General features: G+C 50.2%; 1 protein-coding gene and 1 long non-coding RNA gene across 2 annotated transcripts in view; one reads left to right on the top strand and one right to left on the bottom strand.

Annotated features, from left to right (window-relative positions):
• Positions 1-21128, top strand: part of Clcn6 (chloride voltage-gated channel 6) — a 33666-nt gene that overhangs the window by 7068 nt on the left and 5470 nt on the right. Inside the window, exons 4-22 of the mRNA XM_031379426.1 lie at positions 127-192; positions 1932-1998; positions 3649-3755; positions 4372-4498; positions 6681-6748; positions 8416-8474; positions 9270-9402; positions 10239-10352; positions 10599-10765; positions 11264-11390; positions 13672-13798; positions 14012-14165; positions 14270-14429; positions 14514-14620; positions 15511-15697; positions 17479-17636; positions 17799-17955; positions 19737-19844; positions 19929-20054. Of these exons, the coding sequence (XP_031235286.1) occupies positions 127-192; positions 1932-1998; positions 3649-3755; positions 4372-4498; positions 6681-6748; positions 8416-8474; positions 9270-9402; positions 10239-10352; positions 10599-10765; positions 11264-11390; positions 13672-13798; positions 14012-14165; positions 14270-14429; positions 14514-14620; positions 15511-15697; positions 17479-17636; positions 17799-17955; positions 19737-19844; positions 19929-20054 (2319 nt within the window). The remainder of the gene's footprint in view (positions 1-126; positions 193-1931; positions 1999-3648; positions 3756-4371; positions 4499-6680; positions 6749-8415; positions 8475-9269; positions 9403-10238; positions 10353-10598; positions 10766-11263; positions 11391-13671; positions 13799-14011; positions 14166-14269; positions 14430-14513; positions 14621-15510; positions 15698-17478; positions 17637-17798; positions 17956-19736; positions 19845-19928; positions 20055-21128) is intronic.
• LOC116097007 lies at positions 16438-16970 on the bottom strand. Its single transcript, XR_004121184.1, has 2 exons — positions 16908-16970; positions 16438-16613 (listed from the first exon to the last, which is right to left on the bottom strand). It is a non-coding gene; the product is annotated as an uncharacterized LOC116097007 (long non-coding RNA).

Here is a 21128-nt window from a genome sequence, read left to right as displayed (position 1 = left end):
GTGGGGCACCTGCAGCTGCCCCTCCACACCACGTTTGCTGAATCTGTAGATTTAGTCCAGAACTGGTTAGCCAAAATACATTTTTCCCCTGTCACAAATGGACCCATTCTTTTCCCTTGTGAACAGAAAGGGCGAAGATACGAGGCTGTGAAGTGGATGGTGGTATTCGCTATCGGCGTCTGTACGGGGCTGGTGAGTAGTGGGATGTGGGGAGACGGCAAGCTGGATGGGTCAGAATTAGAGAGAAAGCCTTGCCTGGTGAATGACCCTTGTCATCCATCGCTGTGACATTTGCATCATTGGGCTAATTGTCATTGTGTTTGAGACTGCCTTTTGTCTTTTCTCCTCCTTTTGAAAATTAATTATCCTGACCCGGTTTTTCACATGACTTTGCATTTGCTTTGGGTTGGGTACTATAGAAGTGAGTCACAGTCACAGACTCTGAACTTGCCCAGCACTTGCCTGGTCCTTTCTGGTGGCAGGTAACACACTGTGGCAGACAGAGCCCAGTGGATGTTGAGGTCACACTGTCCCACTCACACTGAGTTGGCAGTGGTAGATGAAGGGGTATGTCAGAATGAACAGGGCCCCTGGATTCCCCAGGTTCACAGATGGATCACACACAGGGAGAGCTGGACACATCACCAAGAATTATGATAGCAGTTATGTCTGGTGCCATAACTGGGGCCTTATCATCACCAAAGAAGGGGAGCTGGGAAAGCCAACCCAGCCAGAGGACACGTGCCAAGGCTGACTTCTGTCAGTAGATGGCAGAGGGGCTCAGCCTCCTTACTGCCTTTCTCAGGGCTTGGCCACAAGTCTTAGGCTTACCTCTCGGTGGAATATCTAAGTAGTGTATATTTCATGTCACACAGCCCCAAGTGACAACCGCTTTCCATTCACATTGTACTCATGAGAGTTTTACTGTGGTAAATTTCACAGGGAACATCTAGTGGCAGGAATGCAGTCAGGAGGCCTATTTGCTAATATTCTAAGGGCATCACGGGAATGAAATTGTGTTGGTTTAATTGTGTTATGTAATTTCAGTGTTCATGGTGGGGGCAGGAACTAAAAACACAAGCACCTGTGCTTGTATTTCTGGTTTTGGCTCTCAGTAGTAAGCATCATTTGCATGTAATTGTTAGTGTTTCTGTGTGTTGTAGACTCACTCAGCCTTCTAACTGACTCAGCAATGGCTTCATCCCATAGATGCTAAGAAGGCAGCCTCCTCTGTTTTGTAGCTGCTGCAGCCCTAGCCCTTCTCTCTGAGCCCTTCGATCTGTCTCTACTTTCTGCTTCAGTTAAAAGGCTTCAAGGCATTAGCCGGAGGGAAGCTGGAGTTCAAATAAGACCTTTGATTGTCACTCTGCCACATTAGGGGGCTTCCTGAGCCTGCCATAAACTGTGGAGTTGAACAGTGGCTTGTAGGTTCCCAGGTAGCCAGCGACTGATAGAGTGGTTCTCCCTGAAGTAACTACTTAGAAAATAAAAAGGGCTAATACCAAACCCAGAGTCTACTTGTACCATGTAATGTCCTTAAAGTAGCATTCTTAGGCCAAGGCTTGTCCAGCTGGGCACCACTGAAGACATTTCGCTATGTGAGTCTTCCTTTGGAAACTAAAAATTGCTGAGTGGCTCCCTACGTGACTCAGTCTTACTCTCCAACCGCAAGACTCTCCCCATCCTCTTCTGCGCCTTCTTTCTTTACTCTGCTTCATTTCCTCTTTTCCTTGGAGAGTCAGTGGGGCCATTCTGGGGCAGGAGCTCTCAAAGCTAGTGTGACTAGCAGAGTTCACTCTCCTGCTGCTGCTGCTGCTGCTGCTGCCGCCGGTGCCATGAGTGACCACTGGAGTGCAGAGAGGGTAGGTGAGGCTTGTAAGAGACCTGCACTCACCTGGAGATGAAGATGTCCGCTCTCTTGTCCTCTGCAGGTAGGCCTCTTTGTGGACTTTTCTGTGCGGCTCTTTACCCAACTCAAGTTCGGAGTGGTCCAAACATGTATCCTTTCTACGGCTCCATTGTTTCAGAGCCTTGGACTCTCGGGGCTCATTCTTGTTGAGAAACTTATTAGTAAATGTGGTATTTGAAAGGCTGTTTGTTGGCTGTTCAGGAAGGAGGTTTTAAATTGTCACCAAAGGATGGGCAAGCACGCCTTTTCCCCTGTTTTTGAGGTACTGTCCATTAACTAGCCTTGGATGTCCTACAAGTAGCTATGTAGCTCAGGCTGCTCTCAGACTTTGTATGGCGGAGGCTGGCCTGAAACTCCTGAGAAACCTGTCTCAGCCTCCCAGATGCTGGGATTATGAATCTACGTCACCTCTCCTGGGTTTGCGATGAAGATATAAAAGAGCAAAGTGAGAGAGTAGATGACAGGAATACCATATAAATTCTTAAAACTCCAGAGACTTGGGTTGGAGGGAAGGACATTCATCCTGGACCTTAGATCTAAAAGCTTGACCAAGTTTAAGTAGACACTCCATTTATGAAGATAAATAGAAACCCAAACAACAACAAGAGAATTCTAAAGATAAAGGGAAGGCACAGCCTGGTATAGGTTTGCCCTGCATTTAAGAAACAAAGCTAGGCCTCTCGGTGCTCTACTAGGAAGGCTGAGGCAGGAGATGTACAAGTTCCAGGCCTACATAGGCTATAAAGTGAGTCTCAGGCCAGCCTAGGCAATGTAGACCATGTCTCAAAATGAAAAGCAAAACAGGGCAGGGGATGTAACAGTGTTAGAGGGCCTGCGCAGCATGTAGGAGGCCATCTTTCCACTTCCTAGTGCCACACAAGAGAGAGAGACAGACAGTTCATCTCCACGCATCTAGAAAGAATGCCTACATTTTATGCCCATGTGTGGCTTTTAAATTCCTCCTCAGATGGACTTCAGGTATATTAAAGGCAGCTTTTGTGACAGCTTGTGACAGCAGATGAGGGAATGGAGGAAGTGTGGGTCCTTCACAGGCAGCACTGTAATTGTATGTGGAAGTTACTGAGCACAGCTGTGTGTGTCAGCACTGCTAATGCTCAGGCAGGGTAACACGGAGAGATGCTGTAGCTGCTACAGTAGAGCTGTGGGGACATGAGGTACAGCTAACGTGGCACTGTGCAGGGCATAGTGTAGAGGCTTGTTCAGGTGGGGCTTTGGAAGGCGTTGATCACTTTTTGTAATGTTTGGGCATGGGGAATCCTGTAAATTCAAAGTAGTTCTTTTATTTATTTTGTGTGTGGGGAGTTGGTGTTGCACCTGTCACAGTGTGTGTGGCAGTCAGAGGACAACGTGTCATCTCCTTCCAGATACTGTGTGTGTCTCAGGGACACACACACACACACACACACACACACACACACACGAAAATAAAATGTTTAAAAGCTGCTGTATGTAGCCAGCTGCAGTGGTACATGTCTTTAAACTAGTCCCAGCGCTCAGGAGGCAGAGGCAGGTGAATTACTGAGTTTGAGGCCAGCCTGGTCTACAGAGTGAGTTCCAGGACAGCCAGGGCTACACAGAGAAACCCTGTCTTGAGAAAACAGAAAAAGCTGTTGTGTGTGGAGCACAGGGAAATATGCATTGAGCTACTACCATAGCTGCTCCATTTCATGTGCGACCCACGTGGCTGAGAGCCCTTTTCCTTGACTCCACCTCCGCAGCTGTGGAGGAATGCAGTCAGAAAGGCTGCCTTGCACTATCCCTCCTGGAACTCCTGGGTTTCAACTTGACCTTTGTCTTCCTGGCAAGCCTTCTTGTCTTGATAGAGGTAAGGTGGTTTGAAAATTGACTCTGAGGTTTTAGTACTGTTCACTTTGTGTTTTGTGTGTGTCTAGTTTTTTGAGACAGGGTTTCTCTGTGTAGCCCTGGCCGTCTTGGAACTAATCCTGCTGGCCTTGAATTCAGAGATCCACCTGCCCCTACCTTCTGACTGCTGGGATTAAAGATGTGTGCCACCACTGCCCAGCTAGAAGAATTTAATGTTCTTCAGCTATGTGTGGGGAAGCAGGTACATGAAGCTTGTAGGTTACCTGGATTGTTCACCTGGAGTTCTTTCTAAAAGTAAAGCCTGCAATATGTGGTGAGATTAATGAGGACTATATGGATGGGGAAGGAGCTTTTTATCTTCCTTAACACCTTGGGATTGCCTGGAAAGTGTGTCATCAGAATGTGGGAAAAGTGGTTCTGAGTGATGTTGAGTGGTCCCATGTGACCAGACTCCACATGCAATGAGGAGCTTGTTAGATGCTGAGTCAGGGCTCGGGCTGGGGTCCAGCGTCTGTGGGTGAACATGTCTCCGGAAGAAGGATGTGGGCATCCCAGGCTTGGTGAGTGGAAGCTGCAGAGTGGGTTTTAATTCATTTGTGTGTTTCCTTCCCTAACAGCCCGTGGCAGCAGGTTCTGGAATCCCTGAGATCAAGTGCTATCTGAATGGCGTGAAAGTGCCAGGAATTGTCCGGCTCCGCACCCTGCTCTGCAAAGTCTTTGGGGTGCTGTTCAGTGTGGCTGGAGGTGAGGAGAGGCTTTCCGATCTTCCTGTGGGGTGTGCATTGATTAGCTTTGGGCTGTGGCTGCTCATCATCTGGCAGACTTTCGTCTGTGTTAGCTATGTGTCTGTCACAGCACACATGCCAGAAGCAGCTTGATGGAGGACAGGTTTACTGTCCCTCACAGTTTCAGAAGGCTTTCAGTCCATCATTGCTGGAACGACTAGGGACACTTCATGATGGAGGGTGTATGTTGTGGGCACCAGAAAGCAGAAAGCAGACTGAGCCATAATCTTCGAAGGTCACCTCAAAGTTACCCGCTTTTGCTAGCCAGGCCCTGTGTTTTAAGGCTCCACAGCCTTCAAAACAGCACTGTACACTGGGGGCTTCAGAACAGCACTGTACACTGGGGCTTCAGAACAGCACTGTACACTGGGGGCTTCAGAACAGCACTGTACACTGGGGCTTCAGAACAGCACAGAACACTGGGCACTTTAGAACAGGAGCCAGATGGGAGAAGCTCAGATTCAAATCCCAGTGAAGGTCATGTCCACACAGTCTTGTTTCCTTTAGTCCTTTCTTTATCTTTCTGTTTTCTTTCTCCAGCCTCCTCTCTCCTTTCCTTTCCTGGCTCTGTCCCCCCTCCACCACCCCGTCTTCTGAGATAGTGTCTCATTATATAGCCCAGGATGACTTGTCTATGGGCTTTCAAGTACAGACATTGTTAATACACTGTCATTCCGATGTACCCAGTGACACTACCATTCTGTTTGAAGAACGATCATGCAGTTGGTTTGTGGGGTTGGCCCTAGCAAGGTCAGCCCATGTTTTGTATAAATGGCCAGATGGCAGATGATTTAGCCTTTGCAGGAGAGACAATTGAGAACATAGTGTAGGAACTTAGGGAATTATACAATGTACCCATTTAAGAATTCCAGCTCCTGGGAGTCTCAGCAGGGTCACAGAGGTTGGAGGCAGCCTGGGCTATATATAGAGTTCCAGGCCAGCTTAGGCTATATAGTGAGAACCTGTCTTAGCAAAAGGGAAGAAAGAAAGAAAGAAAGAAAAAAAGAAAGAAAGAAAGAAGAAGAGAAAGGAAGGAAGGAAGAAAGAAAAAGGAAGAAAGAAAGAAAAAAAGAATAAACATTGGGCTTAGGAACACACACATGTAATCCCTATTTCTTTTGAGATTGAGCAGAAAGATTTCAAGTTCAAGGCTTGTCGAGGGTAAGAGTGAATTCAAGGGCAGCATTGGCAACTTAGTGAGACCCATGTGAAAATAAAAGTAAACCATACCAAATAGTGGCACACAACTGTAATCCCAACAAAGACAACAGAGCAGCTTCAAGTTTGAGCCCAGCCTTGTTTTTCAGTCCAGGACAGCCATGGCCACATAGTAAGATGCTGCCACAAAGGACTGGGAGTATAGGTAGAGCACTTGCTGAGGATATACAAGGCTCCTGGTTTGATTCCCAGCACCATCAATAAATAAAGGAGTAAAAGCCAGGCAGTGGTGGCGCATGCCTTTAATCCCAGCACTTGAGAGGCAGAGGCAGACAGATTTCTGAGTTTGAGGCCAGCCTGGTCTACAGAGTGAGTTTCAGGACAGCCAGGGCTACATAGAGAAACTCTGTCTTGAAAAAACAAAACAAACAAACAAAAAAAAAAGGGAGTACAAGTTTAGTTTTTAGGATGTGGCAGGGTGGTCTGGCCCCACAGGCTGTGGTTTCCTGGCACTGGAATTTGAAAATAACTATTACATCTTGTAACAAGTGGAGCTTGTTTGAAGAGAATTTGCCCCAGCCCATGTGTGGGAGGGATTGGCTGAGGCACAGAGGAAACCACACAACAACATGTCAGTTTTTACGAGATTGCCCTCTCACTGACCTGGAACTTTGTCAGTGAAGCTAGGCTGGCTGACCACAGAGCCTCAGGAATTCTGCCTCTAGTTCCCCAGTGTGGGATGACAGGTGGACACTGTCTTTCTGGGTTCTCCATGTTGAGGCTGAGGATGGATCTTGGGTCCTTTCATCTGTTCAGGAAGTTCTTTACTGACTGTGCTGTCTCCCTGACCCTGGCTCAGTCTTCACCTTAGAGAGTCAGTTATATGCTTGCCTGCCTGCATTTTTTAGTTGCTGGAAGGTGTACATAGCAAAGTCTAGGCCAGAGCCCTCTGCTGACTGCCCTGCCTTTCTCCCCATTCCCAGGGCTCTTTGTGGGGAAAGAAGGCCCCATGATCCACAGTGGTGCCGTGGTAGGAGCTGGCCTCCCTCAGGTAAGGGTTGGTGGGTCAGGGGATGCATTCCTCAGAATGGGCCTCTTGCATAGGCCCAGCAGATGTGGGAAAATCCTTTGTGATATTCCTGATGCGATTTCAGAACCTGTTGCCTTTTGGAGTTGAGGTGAACACTGTGTGGTCTGTCCCAGCAAAGCATGCAGCTATTGCTTCTCAAAGTCTAGCATTGCTGAGAGTCATTGGAACAGAGTCAGGAAGCCGAGGACAACCAGACAGTCCATGTGGCTGATGGGTTATCACACGCTACCAAGGCCATGTGTCTGGAAGAGTTGGCTGCCACAGTCTGAGGCCCACCTCTGCTCAGTCCACATTAGGTGATGCCGTGTTAGTCACAGGCCAGGCAGGTGTCACCTGTGCACTGTACTGTGTCCCAATTTCTTTCTTCTCTGTAGTCATGGACTGATTAGACCCTTAAGCACAAATGAGGATGCTAAAGAGCTAACTCAAGACTTAATATCTCCTTTTAAAAATGAGGTTTCAGTAATTGATTGGCCAAAATAGGGTGTCACTATATCTCCACTGGCTTTGAACTCAGTGTCCTCCTTGCCTCAGCCTCCTAAGCTGGACACGCAGGCTTTCATTTGAGAATCCCTGTCTTAGTCAGGGTTTCTATTCCTCCACAAACATCATGACCGAGAAGCAAGCTGGGGAGGAAAGGGTTTATTCAGCTTACTTCCACATTGCTGTTGATCACCAGAGGAAGTCAGGACTGGAACTCAAGCAGGTCAGGAAGCAGGAGCTGATGCAGAGGCCATGGAGAGATGGTACTTACTCCCTTAGCTTTCTTCCTTTTCTTCTCTTTCTTTCTTTTTTTTTTTTTTTAAAGATTTATTATTTTATGTATGTAAGTACACTGTAGCTGTTTTCAGACACACCAGAAGAGGGCATCGGATCCCATTACAGATGGTTGTGAGCCACCATGTGGTTGCTGGGAATTGAACTCAGGACCTCTGCAAAGAGCAGGCAGTGTTCTTAACTGCTGAGCCATCTCTCTAGCCCCTCACCTTGCTTTCTTATAGAACCCAGGACTACCAGCCCAGGGATGGCACCACCCACAATGGGCTGGGTCCTCCCACCCTTGATCACTAATTGAGAAAATGCCTTACAGCTGGATCTCATAGTGGCATTTCCTCAGGGGAGGCTCCTTTCTTTGTGATAACTCCAGCTTGTGTCAAGTTGACACAAAACCAGCCAGTAGAGTTCCAGAAGAACATTGACTTTGGTCCTTCTCCTGTTCTGAGAAAGGGACTTACCTGGAGTGTGAGTTGTTGGGATGAAGGACAAAGGCTCTTTGCTCCAGACCCATCTGCTCGTTTTGCTTGCTGTCTTGCTCAACTACCAGGTCTCCCAGAAACGAGCCTGGAAGAGGAAAGCTTGGCATGGGGCCTGTGTGAGCGTCTAGGGTGCCAGTGACCTCTCCTGAAAGAGCTAGTGACATCATATGCAGCAGGTCTACATCCCTTCCAGCACCTAGCTCTGCTGTCCCCCTCCTTCTGACTTCTTGACACCACACAGGGTAAACCCCAGGTGATTCCCTTGCTGCAGCACACTTGTGCAGTTGTGCATATGGACAGGGGCTCTGTGGGGCTCTGAGGTCCTGTGCCCTGCTCTCATGGCTTCTCTGACACTGTTTTCCCCCATTTCAGTTTCAGAGCATCTCCTTACGGAAGATCCAGTTTAACTTCCCCTACTTCCGCAGCGACAGGTATGGGAGTGGTGAGAGGCCAGCCCAGCCTCACTGCACACTAGCCTGACTTTTGACTGAAAGCTGTTAGGAAAGGGAGCATGCTGTGCTTTTCTTCTGAGAGTGAGAAGCAAAAGGACCTAGCTATTATCCTGACTTTAATTTCTCCTTGTTGTAAGAGCCATTTCAGGCAGTGATGATGGTCCCAAACTGAAAACCCAGCCAGAGAAGGGTGCCCAGCTGGGCAGACTCTAGCCTTGTGGGTTTGTGTGCTACTGTCCTGCACGGCTCTTAGCTCTGATTCCATGTTCCCAGACTGAAGCCATGTCAGTGAGCTCCTCATCTCAGGTGAAGAGCTGTTAGCCTTGAGTGGATGGGATGCAGTGTGGCGCTTTTGTTACAGTTACACACACCCGGGCTGGGTGGCTGAGATGAAAGGGGTGGTTTTCCTAACAGTTTTGAAGGTGTTAGTGTCCTTCGTGGAGTGGCTTGGGATGGGTCCCAATGCTTTACAGATACACTCCAAATGACTGAGTTCTTCCTCCCACGACCCACTGCTTAGGTTCTGTCACCTTCCAGCAGTGCCTCAGGGTGACGGCCCTGAACACACTGGAGGATAGATAGTTCACAGTCACACTGAAGCATGTAGGGAGGCTGTGTGGCTCAGAGGCAGTTGTGACTGCTGTCCAGGACCATGACACTCCTGGCTGTGAGGGAGAAGGTTCATAGGTAAAAAAGGAAGAAACTGGCTCTTCAGTCTGAAGGATCTTTCTTAAATAAACAAATGTTCTCTCTCTCCTCCCTCCTGTTCCTCAGAGACAAGCGTGACTTTGTATCAGCGGGGGCAGCTGCTGGCGTTGCTGCAGCTTTTGGGGCCCCTATAGGGGGTACCTTGTTCAGTCTGGAGGAGGGCTCATCCTTCTGGAACCAGGGGCTCACATGGAAAGTGGTAAGGACACTGTCTGTGGATGTCAACTCTTAGACCAAGCATGACTCCAGAGTGCACCCGACATTACTTGAAACGTGTAACTGTCCTTTTGTTGGAGCTGACAGACTGGCTCCAGGGGACTTCCCCACCATAGCAGGCGCAGGCTCCAAACAGTAGGCTTCTGAGCTCTTCCTATGAGCCCACCCCACCCCCAACTAGACACCCATGCCAAACAGCTGCTGCTCTCTCTTTGTGAACCCTCTGTCTGAAGAATGTGTAAGTCTCAATGACAGGATTGTGACTTGAAATCATTTCCTGTTGTCCTCCTTTGTGTTGGGCAGAGGCCTGCTCCATAGGGAGCTCTCAGCATCAGGCACTATGGAGGACCATAGAGAGACACTGGCTCAGAGCCTGCCTTCAGTTGCTTTCCCCAAGGGGGTCCTGAACCCAGCCACTTCCAAAGGTCTCTTCTGGAGCCATGGGTTTTTATTTCTTTGTTTATTTTTGTTACTGTTTTGGTTTGGTTTTGAGACAGGATCTCACTGTGTAGACAAAGCTAGCCTCAAACTCACAGAGATTTACCTGCCTGCCTCCTGAGTGCCTGTGCCACCACACCTAGGGACTATCAGGCTGGCAAGATGACTCTGGATAAAGGCACTTGATGTCACACCAGACCCCAGTTGAACCCTTGGCCCCACATGGTGGAAGGAGAGAACTGACTCCTTTAAGTTCTCCTTTGACTACCACATGTGCACAAAATGAATACATGAGTGAATGAGTGAACGAGTGAGTGGAAGAGGGAGTGAAGGAGAGAGGGTGATGTCACCAGTGTTCTTGTTTTGTTACCTGTCCTCTAGCTCTTCTGTTCCATGTCTGCCACCTTCACCCTCAACTTCTTCCGCTCTGGGATTCAGTTTGGAAGTTGGGGCTCCTTCCAGCTGCCTGGCTTGCTGAACTTTGGCGAATTTAAGGTATGTCTTATCCTTCCTCCCGGGATATCTCACTGTACCCATGAAACTTGCTCTTCAGTGAAAGACCAGTGGGACAGGTGGCCTCGCTCCTGCACACACCGGCTCCTGTGAGCAGTGTGCCTGGGCAGCCTGTACCCTCGGCAGGGAAGGAAGGCACCCGCTCTTGTTCCTGTCTCTGTTCCTTTCCCTTCCTGTTCTCATGGCCACTCTGGTTTTTCTCTCTCCCTCCCTTCCCCCTTCTCTCAGTGCTCTGACTCTGATAAAAAATGTCATCTCTGGACAGCTATGGATTTGGGTTTCTTCGTCGTGATGGGGGTCATTGGGGGCCTCCTGGGAGCCACATTCAACTGTCTGAACAAGAGGCTTGCAAAGTACCGTATGCGCAACGTGCACCCGAAACCTAAGCTCGTGAGGTATCTGCAGTGAGCCCTTGTAGGCAGGCCATCTCTCCCAAGGAAGATGGGCCTGTGCATAGACCCTGCTTCCCACACCCACGGATGTCTCCTTGAGACTCAGCATGTGAGCAAGCTCCCAAGCGTGCCCCATGGAGGCTCAGTTCATAGCTGAGTGGCTAGGGGCTCACCTCTTCTGCTGACTTGTTGCTAGCACACATGACCAAAGGTCAGGAGGGTCAGCAAATTCTGCTGCGAAGCTGTCTGGCAGGAGTTACCCTTGCCCTGGACTTGGCAAGAAAGAACCGTTTAGACTTTTAGAAAGATGATGTGTGTGCAACAGCCTCCTTCATCTGCTGCCTGCCCTTTATTGCGGCCAGCTAGACACAGCAAGTCGGGAGTGACTCCTGGATGTGTGTGTCCTGAGCAGGGCTGCTGGGCTTGCCCTGTGGGGGAGGGGGGTGTGCTCCAGCCCGAGCATCTTTGATTGCGTCGTAACAGCTGTGCTCTGCTTCCTAGAGTCTTAGAGAGCCTCTTGGTGTCCCTGGTGACCACTGCGGTGGTGTTTGTGGCCTCCATGGTATTAGGAGAATGCCGACAGATGTCTTCCACGAGTCAAACTGGTAACGGCTCGTTCCAGCTCCAGGTAATCCTCACAAACTCGGTGTCTCTCCTCCAAGCAGAAAAGTGTGTCTGTTGAGAACCATGCTGCTGCTGCCTGCAGCTGAGTGTGCTGTGTCGTTTACCTGAGAGGATGAGCACACTTGCCTGCCATCCTTCCTACACTGTCTAAAGCTCACACTGTTCTTCATGGGAAGGAAGTGTTGCTCATTAGCCTGCCGTTCACCTCTCTCCAGGCCCTTACACCTGACCCTCTTCAGGCCTGCAGGAACACACTGGCTCAGGGCCCCACCACCCACCCCCTCACCTCTGTGATAGGAGAGTCACGCAGAGGATGATGCTAACTCATCCTGTGCTGGGCTGCTCTCCTTGGCATGCCTTCTTGTTTTTAAGCAGCAACTCAAGGCTCTCAGAGCCCTCTGCAGCTTGTCTAGGAGGGAAGCAGTCTGACTTCCAGGAGGGAAGCAGTCTGTGACTTCCAGGAGGGAAGCAGTCTGACTTCCAGGAGGGAAGCAGTCTGTGACTTCCAGGAGGGAAGCAGTCTGACTTCCAGGAGGGAAGCAGTCTGTGACTTCCAGGATGTTTTAGATGAAAGGTTAAGCCATAGCCAAGGCTACATCTGGCCCTTGCAGCAGCCTTCTATGTAGCCCTCAGACAGAGGGTGCCTGGGATAAAAGAAGGTACCACACAGAGTACAAGTTTACTAGCACCTTGTTATTCCCAAGGCCACATCATTTATGAGACCAAACTTTTCAAAATGTATTTTGTTGTGGAACACTAATAATATAAAAAAAACATAAAACATTCTGTGCTCAAGTTGGCTAACTTAAAAAAATTAACTAAAACCAGACAAAGGTGGCTGTCCTGGGAAGGCTTGGCTTTCTTGGCTATAGGACTCCTGGGCCCACGACGGTCCAGCAAGCACCAGGCACACTTAGGTGCTTGCTGTCTCAGATCTTTCACAAGTACTTCACACAACTACCCTTATTATTCTTTCTTTCTTTTTTTTTCTTTTTTGACTGTGCTGGCTGATAATAGTATTCCCATTTTTCAGGAAAGAAAACAGAGGCAAAGTGGAGGCTTCTCCAAGATCCCTTAGCGGGTAACATGTAGCATGAAGTGGAAGGTACTATACTTCATTTTGTAGATGAGGAAAAGTCAGAGTTTCCAAAGTAAAAATTCTTCCCAGAGAGTGCAGAGTTCGTGGTGAAGCCATCTGAGTTTGTAGTCTGCTCTCTGCCAGCAGGCAGGCGGTCTCTCAGCAGTGCAGCTGGCCTCAAGTCCTTTCCCAGAGACTGGGGGACGGCTTTCCTCCAGATGTGTCAGTTTGTCCACTGTTCCCCTGCACTCACACCTCTCTGCCAGCAGGAGGCGCTTTCTACTTCTTTACTGTCCATAGTCACAGAAGTAATCATAGTGCAGTGAAGCTCGGCCACTGCACAACACCAGCCAGAAATCCAGAACCCTCCTTCTGCGGATGCCCTGCTTCTACCCACAGTTCAGGTGGCATGGGAATCCCATGCTCACACAGGGTGGCAAGAATGTGGGATTGGAAGGAAAGTGGCCCAGAGCATGATATTGCTATTGGGCCTTATATTAAGGTTGGTTTCTTTTGTAGAAAATCCAGAATAAAGGTTGGTTATTTGGTTTCATTTGCAACCAAAGTTGGGGTTTCAGCTATCTCTAATCTGCACTGTCATCCCATAGTCCTTGAGTCTCACTCTGAGCTCTTAGCTGTGTTACTTCAGAGTCTGCAGCAAGGAGGGAAGTCCACAGTGAACCCCTGATGTAATCGTGCTCGGTGAGGAGTGCGAGTGAGGGCTGAGGAGGTGGTACAGCAGGTAAAGCATTTGCCAGACAAGGACGGGGACCTGAGTCAGGTCCCTAGGACCCTTACAAAGCTGAAATCCCAGTGCTGCCATGGCAAGATGAGAGCTAGAGGAGGGCAGATTGCAGGGCCAGCTAGTCTGGTATGTGTGGTGGTGGGTGAGAGTCACCCTGCTCAATGTCATGTGACCTTGGCATTCATTCTATCGTAGTTGTGTACCTACTCACATAGGCATATGCAAATACTTTTTAAAAAGTGAATAAGCAAATGCCTTACCAATATTGTTTCACTCTGCATTCACAGTGCAGGAACCAGCATCACTCAGCTGCCATCTAGGGCCCATAGCCGATACGTACCTGCTCTCCTCCCACAGGGAGTGCTGTCCAGCCAGACACTTGACCTCTTAGGAGACAGCACTGAATACCTGTATGTCCCAGTCAGGTGCCTTTGTCCTGACTTTGTGATCCTCTTTCTTCAGGTCACATCCGAAGATGTGAATTCAACTATCAAGACTTTTTTCTGTCCCAATGACACCTACAATGACATGGCCACACTCTTCTTCAACTCCCAGGAGTCTGCCATCCTTCAGCTCTTCCATCAGGATGGTGAGTGTCTGTGCTGCACACCCCTGGGGTTGATGCCAGCTCCCACTAGGGCATCTCTCTGCAACGGTGTCCCATGGCAGAGGTTCACATTTCTGCCTCCAGTGTTGAAAGGTGACTGGGCTGGTGTGCACAAGCTACCCTGGAGGACCCATCACAGTTTTCTGAGCCTGCAGGCGTCTGCCGGTGTGACTCGGGTCTCTTCTCACCCTGCAGGGACTTTCAGCCCAATCACCCTGGCCTTATTCTTCATCCTCTATTTCCTGCTCGCATGCTGGACTTTCGGCACGTCTGTCCCCAGTGGTCTCTTTGTGCCTTCCCTACTGTGTGGAGCAGCTTTTGGACGTTTAGTTGCCAATGTCCTGAAAAGGTAGTGTGGATTTAATGAGTACACATGTGCCCACATGTTTACAAGTGTGTGAGCCCATACTACCATTGTGAGTCTGAACCTGGCTCTGTTTCTCTCTTCACCAGCTACATTGGACTAGGCCACCTCTATTCTGGGACCTTTGCCCTGATTGGTGCAGCAGCTTTCTTGGGTGGGGTTGTAAGAATGACCATCAGCCTCACCGTCATCCTAATTGAGTCTACAAATGAGATCACGTATGGGCTTCCTATCATGGTCACTTTGATGGTGAGTGTGTCCCCCTGGTTGCTGGCAGGCTGAGGGTCAGGTTCCCTTCAAGGGCTGTCTTCAGGTCTCTGCTTTATGTTCCAGGTGGCCAAGTGGACGGGAGACTTTTTCAATAAGGGCATTTACGACATCCACATTGGGCTGAGAGGTGTGCCTCTTCTGGAGTGGGAGACAGAAGTGGAAATGGACAAGTAAGAAGCTGGCCTCTTCCCATGTCTTTGCACCAGTTTCTAAGCTGCAGGTTCTGCAGGGCCTGTCAGGGTGGGGAACAGTAGGTCACTGTGTCCCTGTGTGTTTAGGGATATTGAGCAGCTTGAGTTGCCTAGGGATCTGGAGAGCAGCCCCAGGACTGGGTAGCATGGTAGGGCGCAGGGAAGCAGGGCCGCGTGTGGTTGGTTGGCTTCTTAGCATGCTGGCCAGGTCAGCTGTGAGAACTAAGATGTTCACACTGAGAACAAGCACAGCCCTGGCCATACGTCCTACTCACACAGCCACTCTAGCACCACTCTTGGCTGGGACCATTCACAGGTATCCAGCCTCCTGTCTGGATATCAGGCAGGCCTTATGAGTTAATGCAAGGTCAGCAACCTGTTAACACAACCCTGCCACTATAGCAGGAAAACAGACTTGAAGAAGTGTGCAAGGCTGGAATTGATCTGCGGGCTCTGGCCTGACATCCTGGTCTAAACAAGGGCTCCAAAATTGCCCTTTAATTTTCAGATAACTAGTGATTAGTGGTGATCGATCATAGCATGTGATGTGGTATGTCAAGGAGTGGCTGGCCAGCCCTTGGGAAAGCAGGTGGGGCTCATGGAGGGTCAGCAGTGGCCCCTATGATGGGTTCATGGAGAGTCAGCAGTGGCCCCTATGATGGGCTCATGGAGAGTCAGCAGTGGCCCCTATCATGATAAAGTGAGGAGCAGGGTAGCAGGCATAGTGTGGAAGTTGGAGGAGTTGCTGAGCATGGTTCAGAAGAGAGGCTCCAGTGATCCAGATGGAGATGAGGAGCACCATTGCCCATCCCAGCCTGTCCCCAGTGGCAGTGGTGTCTTTGAGGCTGTTACAGCTTCCCCCTCTGCAGGCTGAGAGCCAGTGACATCATGGAGCCCAACTTGACGTATGTCTACCCGCACACTCGTATCCAGTCTCTGGTGAGCATCCTGCGCACTACAGTGCACCACGCCTTCCCAGTGGTCACAGAGAACCGGGGCAACGAGAAGGAGTTCATGAAGGGCAACCAGCTCATAAGCAACAACATCAAGTTCAAGGTAAAGAAAATGGCCCAAAAGGGAGGCTGGTGAGACAGGCGGGACCATCTGGCCCAACACTCATGCTACGTAATGCTGCATCTGAAGCTGGGCTGCACTCAGACTGGGTCAGTCTAGGGGAAGTCTGCAGCACCCTCACACATGACACACTGGGTCTCACAGAGGACGTGTGCTCATCTGGGCAGCAGGAAGCGGGTGGACGGGTCCTTTTGGGAAAGACAGCAGACTTGGTATTAATTATTTACCATATACAAGCATCGGGAGGGTTCTAGAGTTGCTGACACAAATGGACTCTGGCCAGCTTAGGAAAGTGGGGGCCCAAGTCGGAGAATCTCTGCGTTCTGAGCCCTCGTCTTCAGAAGTTCCCAACTCTTAGTGCAGGGAGGGTAGGTCTGTTACCTCACACAGACTGTGTGGCCACCGGTAGGCTTTGGTGGCTTTGGGAAGAACAAATAAACCCTGACAGTCCCTCCAAGACAGGATGTAAGAGAAAGGTTGTTTCCCTCTGCAGAATTGAGGTGCACCTCCCCAGATGAGAGGAGGTCAAGTCTTAGGCCAGCAAAAACATGAGGTTTGCCGGGCGGTGGTGGTGCACGCCTTTAATTCCAGCACTTGGGGGGCAAAGGCAGACAATTTCTGAGTTCGAGGCTAGCCTGGTCTACTGAGTGAGTTCCAGGACAGCCAGGGCTACACAGAGAAACCCTGTTTTGAAAAAGCAAAAAAACAAAAACAAAAAAAAACCCCCAAAACATGAGGTTTATTGCAGCAGATAACTTTACATCACTGTGACAAAATATGTGGTGTGACCGCACTTAGACAATGGGGGCAGTGCTGGTGCACTTAGACAAACCAAGCCGGATGGTGGTGATGCTCGCCTTTAGTCCCAGCACTCAGGAGCCAGAGGCGGACAGCCCTGCTACACAGAGGGGAAAAAAAAAACAACAGAAATTAGCCACTTAGAAGCAGGATTTCTTTTGTCCTGTGTTTCAGAGGTAACTCTCTGTCCATCAGGACCCAGAATATACAGAGCAGAATATCTAGCAACATGGAGGGGAGAAAGCAGAGCAAAGAGTCCAGGAAGGGGTCGGGGCAAGACAGAGCCCCTGAGGACACGGCACACGCTTGTGCACATACAGGTGGGACCCGCTTCTCCATCTACACCCTAGCTGAGGACACAGCACACGTGTGTGCACATACAGCTGGGACCTACTTCTCCATCTGCACCCTAGCTCCTTCTCTTCATCTGTCTGAAGTCAAAGTCCTTGGGATCTGGTCCTGTGAAAATAGACAGGCACCCAGACTGCTTCAGTATTACTAAACCCCAGTCAGACTGACCATCAAGATCAAGTGACACATTTGGGCTGGGCAGGGTCACAGAATGTAGTGTAGTGATAGAAATTTACCTTTGTGTGAGGCCTCAGGTTCACATTCAAGTCTAAGGACTGACTGACCTGCACCTCTGAGTGGCTTACAGACTTCCATGAGAATGACTCCCCACCACAGCACTAGAGATCTGTATGCACCACCATCTTTTTTTTTTTTTTTTTTTTTTTTTTTTTTTTTTTTTTTTTTTTTTTTTTTTTTTTGGTTTTTCCAGACAGGGTTTCTCTGTGTAGACCTGGCTGTCCTGGGACTCACCTCTGTAGACCAGGCTGGCCTTAAACTAAGAAATCCGCCTGCCTTCCAAGTGCTGGGATTAAAGGCATGCACCACCACTGCCCGGCCCAGCACCACCATCTTGGTCCTTGTAATGACTGTCATTGCCCCGCCTCTATCCATAGAAATCCAGTATCCTCACCCGTGCTGGTGAGCAGCGCAAGCGGGGTCAGTCCATGAAGTCTTACCCTTCCAGCGAGCTGCGCAATGTGTGTGATGAGCATGTGGCTTCTGAGGAGCCAGCAGAGAAGGAGGACCTGCTACAGCAGATGCTGGAGAGGAGGTGAGGGCCTCACACTGGCTGCCCACAGCCTCCATGCAGAGCACCCTGCACACAGAGGGTGCGAGGGAGTCCTTGCTTGCTGCAGATTATGGGGAGGCAATGAGAATGTGAGAGTGGCCCTGCTGAGGGGATACGAGGCAGCATCTGGTTTTTGTATAACAGATACACTCCCTACCCCAACCTATACCCTGACCAGTCCCCGAGTGAAGACTGGACCATGGAAGAGCGTTTCCGTCCACTGACCTTCCACGGCCTCGTCCTGCGCTCTCAGCTCGTCACCCTGCTTGTCCGAGGAGTGTGTTATTCAGAAAGTCAGTCTGTAAGTCTTGGGCCCTGGTGTTCTGGAATGCAGAATAGTGACAGGGACAGACCCTATTGTTCCGGAAGAGGTGCTTCTGTGCCTGTGTTGTGTGCACAGCTATTGAGTAGGGTACTTAGCCACATGTGCCTTTTGCTGTATATGTGAGGCCCCCAGGTTATAAGGGAGGTGAGGGCAAGCTGACTCCAATTGTCCCTTGTTTATTCTCTGCCACATTTGTCTCCTGCCAGCTGGCCTGTGAGCTTTTCATATCCCAGGGGTCTTTCTTTTTGTTTTCTTTGTTGTTGAGACAGGGTCTTATGCAGCCCAAGCAAGTCCTTACCTCACAGGGCAGCCGAGGATGAGTGCCTAATACAGCACTCGTGCTGGGGTCCAGGCATCAGCTGCCATGCCTGCCTTTAATACTGTGGGATTTGAGTTCTGCATGTGTTAGTAGAAGTGCCCCCCCCCCCCCCCCCCCCCCGCCAGCTCCACCGTAGCCATCTTTTCTCTTCCATTTGGTTTTAGGGTGTCCCCGTGGCACCCAAGACCACACCCCTCACACCTTTTTGGCAGGAGCCTGAACAAGTCACCCAGGGCCCTGCTTTCCGGAGTAACTCTGCTGATGTTGGCAACTGCAGGCTTCTCCCATTGTAGCCACCTGAGCCCTTCTGTGGTCTGATAAGCCTGCAGAAGAGCAAGTGCCCTGGCCCAGGGACCTGGGTGGAGTGTGGGTGACCAGCCTGGGTGGAGTGGGTTGAGACTGGTGGGGAGTTTAGGGAAAGGACACTGGAGTGATTGGACAGCTTAGATCCTGAAGTACCTGACCTGGTCTCCAGGGCTGGTGGATTCTGGGGCTGTCTGGCAGTGGGGCCAGCTGTGAGCCAGGTGAGATGCACAGAGTGGAGTTAGGGAGCCTGCTCAGCAATTCCCAGCCAGCACTTGCAGCCACTGTGCTGTCCTGTGAGCCCTTGCACTGGCCTCCCTGACCTGTCACACAGTGAGATCTGAGGGATGGTGACCACACTCCTGTGATACTGTCTGTAGCCACTGTGCCAGATTGCCATCGGCTGGGAGCTTGAAGCAGGGCCTTCCATAGTTCAAGACTAAGTACAAGATCCAGAGTGCGTGGGCCAGCTCTCTGAAGGAGCTAGGAGAGCTCCCAACAGTTGCCAATAGTTCCAGGCCTTGCTGGCTGTAATATCACTTCAGTATTACTTCTGTTGACGCACAGAGCTCCTCTGCTTCCTCTCTCCACCTTGTAAGGATGCCTGATAGTGAAATTATGCCCCCTCATCTAGTATGAGCTCATTATCAGTAAATCTGCAGAATCCTCTTTTCAGGAAAGGCACCTGATAGGTACTAGGATTTACAAGTTGGCTGTTTTAGCTGGGCGGTGGTGGCGCACGCCTTTAATCCCAGCACTTGGGAGGCAAAGGCAGGCGGATTTCTGAGTTCGACGCCAGCCTGGTCTGCAGAGTGAGTTCCAGGACAGCCAGGGTTACACAGAGAAACCCTGTCTCAAAAAAAACCAAAAAACAAACAAAAAAAAAACCAAGTTGGCTGTTTTTGGGGAGACACAACTCAACCCATAACCCCTATTAGCAGTCTTACTCATTAGAACTGGTTTGGTATCAGACTGTCTCCCTCTTCAGCATCTGCTATGGCTCCTGTACTGCCACCCCCTGCCCCGGTGGCATATGACTGGAAGATACTCTCATAGCCGGGGAGGGGGACTGTCAGAGTGACCCTCCTAGCAGCTGCAGTTTGTTGCAAGGACATTGTCTTGGTTGGAATTGCAGAGTGCCAGCCAGCCCCGTCTCTCATATGCTGAGATGGCTGAGGACTACCCGCGCTATCCGGACATACATGACCTAGACCTCACACTGCTGAATCCCCGAATGATCGTGGTGAGGAGGGGTGTTCCTCAGGGCTGCTCCATATGCTGCTGTGTTTATTCCAGGCTCTGGGTGATTCCTCATTTTTTGCTACAGGATGTCACCCCATATATGAATCCTTCACCATTTACTGTCTCTCCTAACACCCACGTTTCTCAAGTTTTCAACCTGTTCAGAACCATGGGCCTGCGCCACTTGCCGGTGGTGAATGCGGTGGGAGAGGTGAGCGGGTTGGGTGGAGGGAGCGGTGTCCCTGGTGGCCTCTCATCTGTCCTCCCAGTGGATGCGTTTCCATATGCACGTCTGTCCAGCAGGGGGCACTCGTGTCCTGCCTTCCATTCTCCCGTGCCTGTTCTTGTCCTGGCTCCAGGTGTCTCCTCACTCCCCTGCTCTATGTTTCCTGGCACCCACTTCTTACTGGCGGTTGTAGCATTAGTAGAATTTGAGGCAGAATGCTCGAGGGTTTTAAAAGAAAGCATACCCAGTGATTATGCTTGTAGGCTTTCCCATCATTTCAGAGTTACTTTCAAAACCAAACCAAACCAAACCAAAACAATCTGTTTATGTGTGCTGTTTGAGCACAGCTTTGTGGAGTTGGTTCTCTCCTTCCACTTCAGTGAGGTCCGGGGATTAAACTCAGGCCACCAGTCTTGCATGGCAAGCATATTTACCAACTGGGCCACCTTGTCAGCCCAACTTAAAATACAAATAAATAAAAACAAGCCGATTCCTGCCCTGCTAAGGTCGCCACCTTGTCAACTCTGCTATGCATAGGTTCTACATGCCCAGAGGTCACTATGCATAGTGGGTTTTCCTGCAGGCACCCATCCTGCGGCAGGCACTCTCCCACCAGGCTACCACACTCCACCCCACCACTGTGACAGTTGAGCATTGTGGCTACGTGGTCCATTTCCCCGTCTTTCTCAATTAGTTACTTTTCAGTTCCCTTTTGAGCCATTCCTTCATCACCAAATTGACCTTTCAGGAAGTGGCTCCTGTTTAAGGGGACAGTTGCCTTTCCTCCATCCTTCCCTCTGTCCTTCCCTCCGTCCTTCCCTCTGTCCTTCCCTCCGTCCTTCCCTCTGTCATTCCCTCTGTCCTTCCCTCCGTCCTTCCCTCCGTCCTTCCCTCCATCCTTCCCTCTGTCCTTCCCTCTGTCCTTCCCTCCATCCTTCCCTCCATCCTTCCCTCTGTCCTTCCCTCCATCCTTCCCTCCGTCATTCCCTCCGTCCTTCCCTCTGTCCTTCCCTCTGTCCTTCCCTCTGTCCTTCCCTCCATCCTTCCCTCTGTCCTTCC

Source organism: Mastomys coucha, unplaced genomic scaffold, assembly GCF_008632895.1.
Source record: "Mastomys coucha isolate ucsf_1 unplaced genomic scaffold, UCSF_Mcou_1 pScaffold18, whole genome shotgun sequence".
NCBI lineage: Eukaryota > Metazoa > Chordata > Mammalia > Rodentia > Muridae > Mastomys > Mastomys coucha.
The sequence above is the reverse complement of the archived record's forward strand: the minus strand, read 5'-3'. Positions and strand labels throughout refer to the sequence as shown.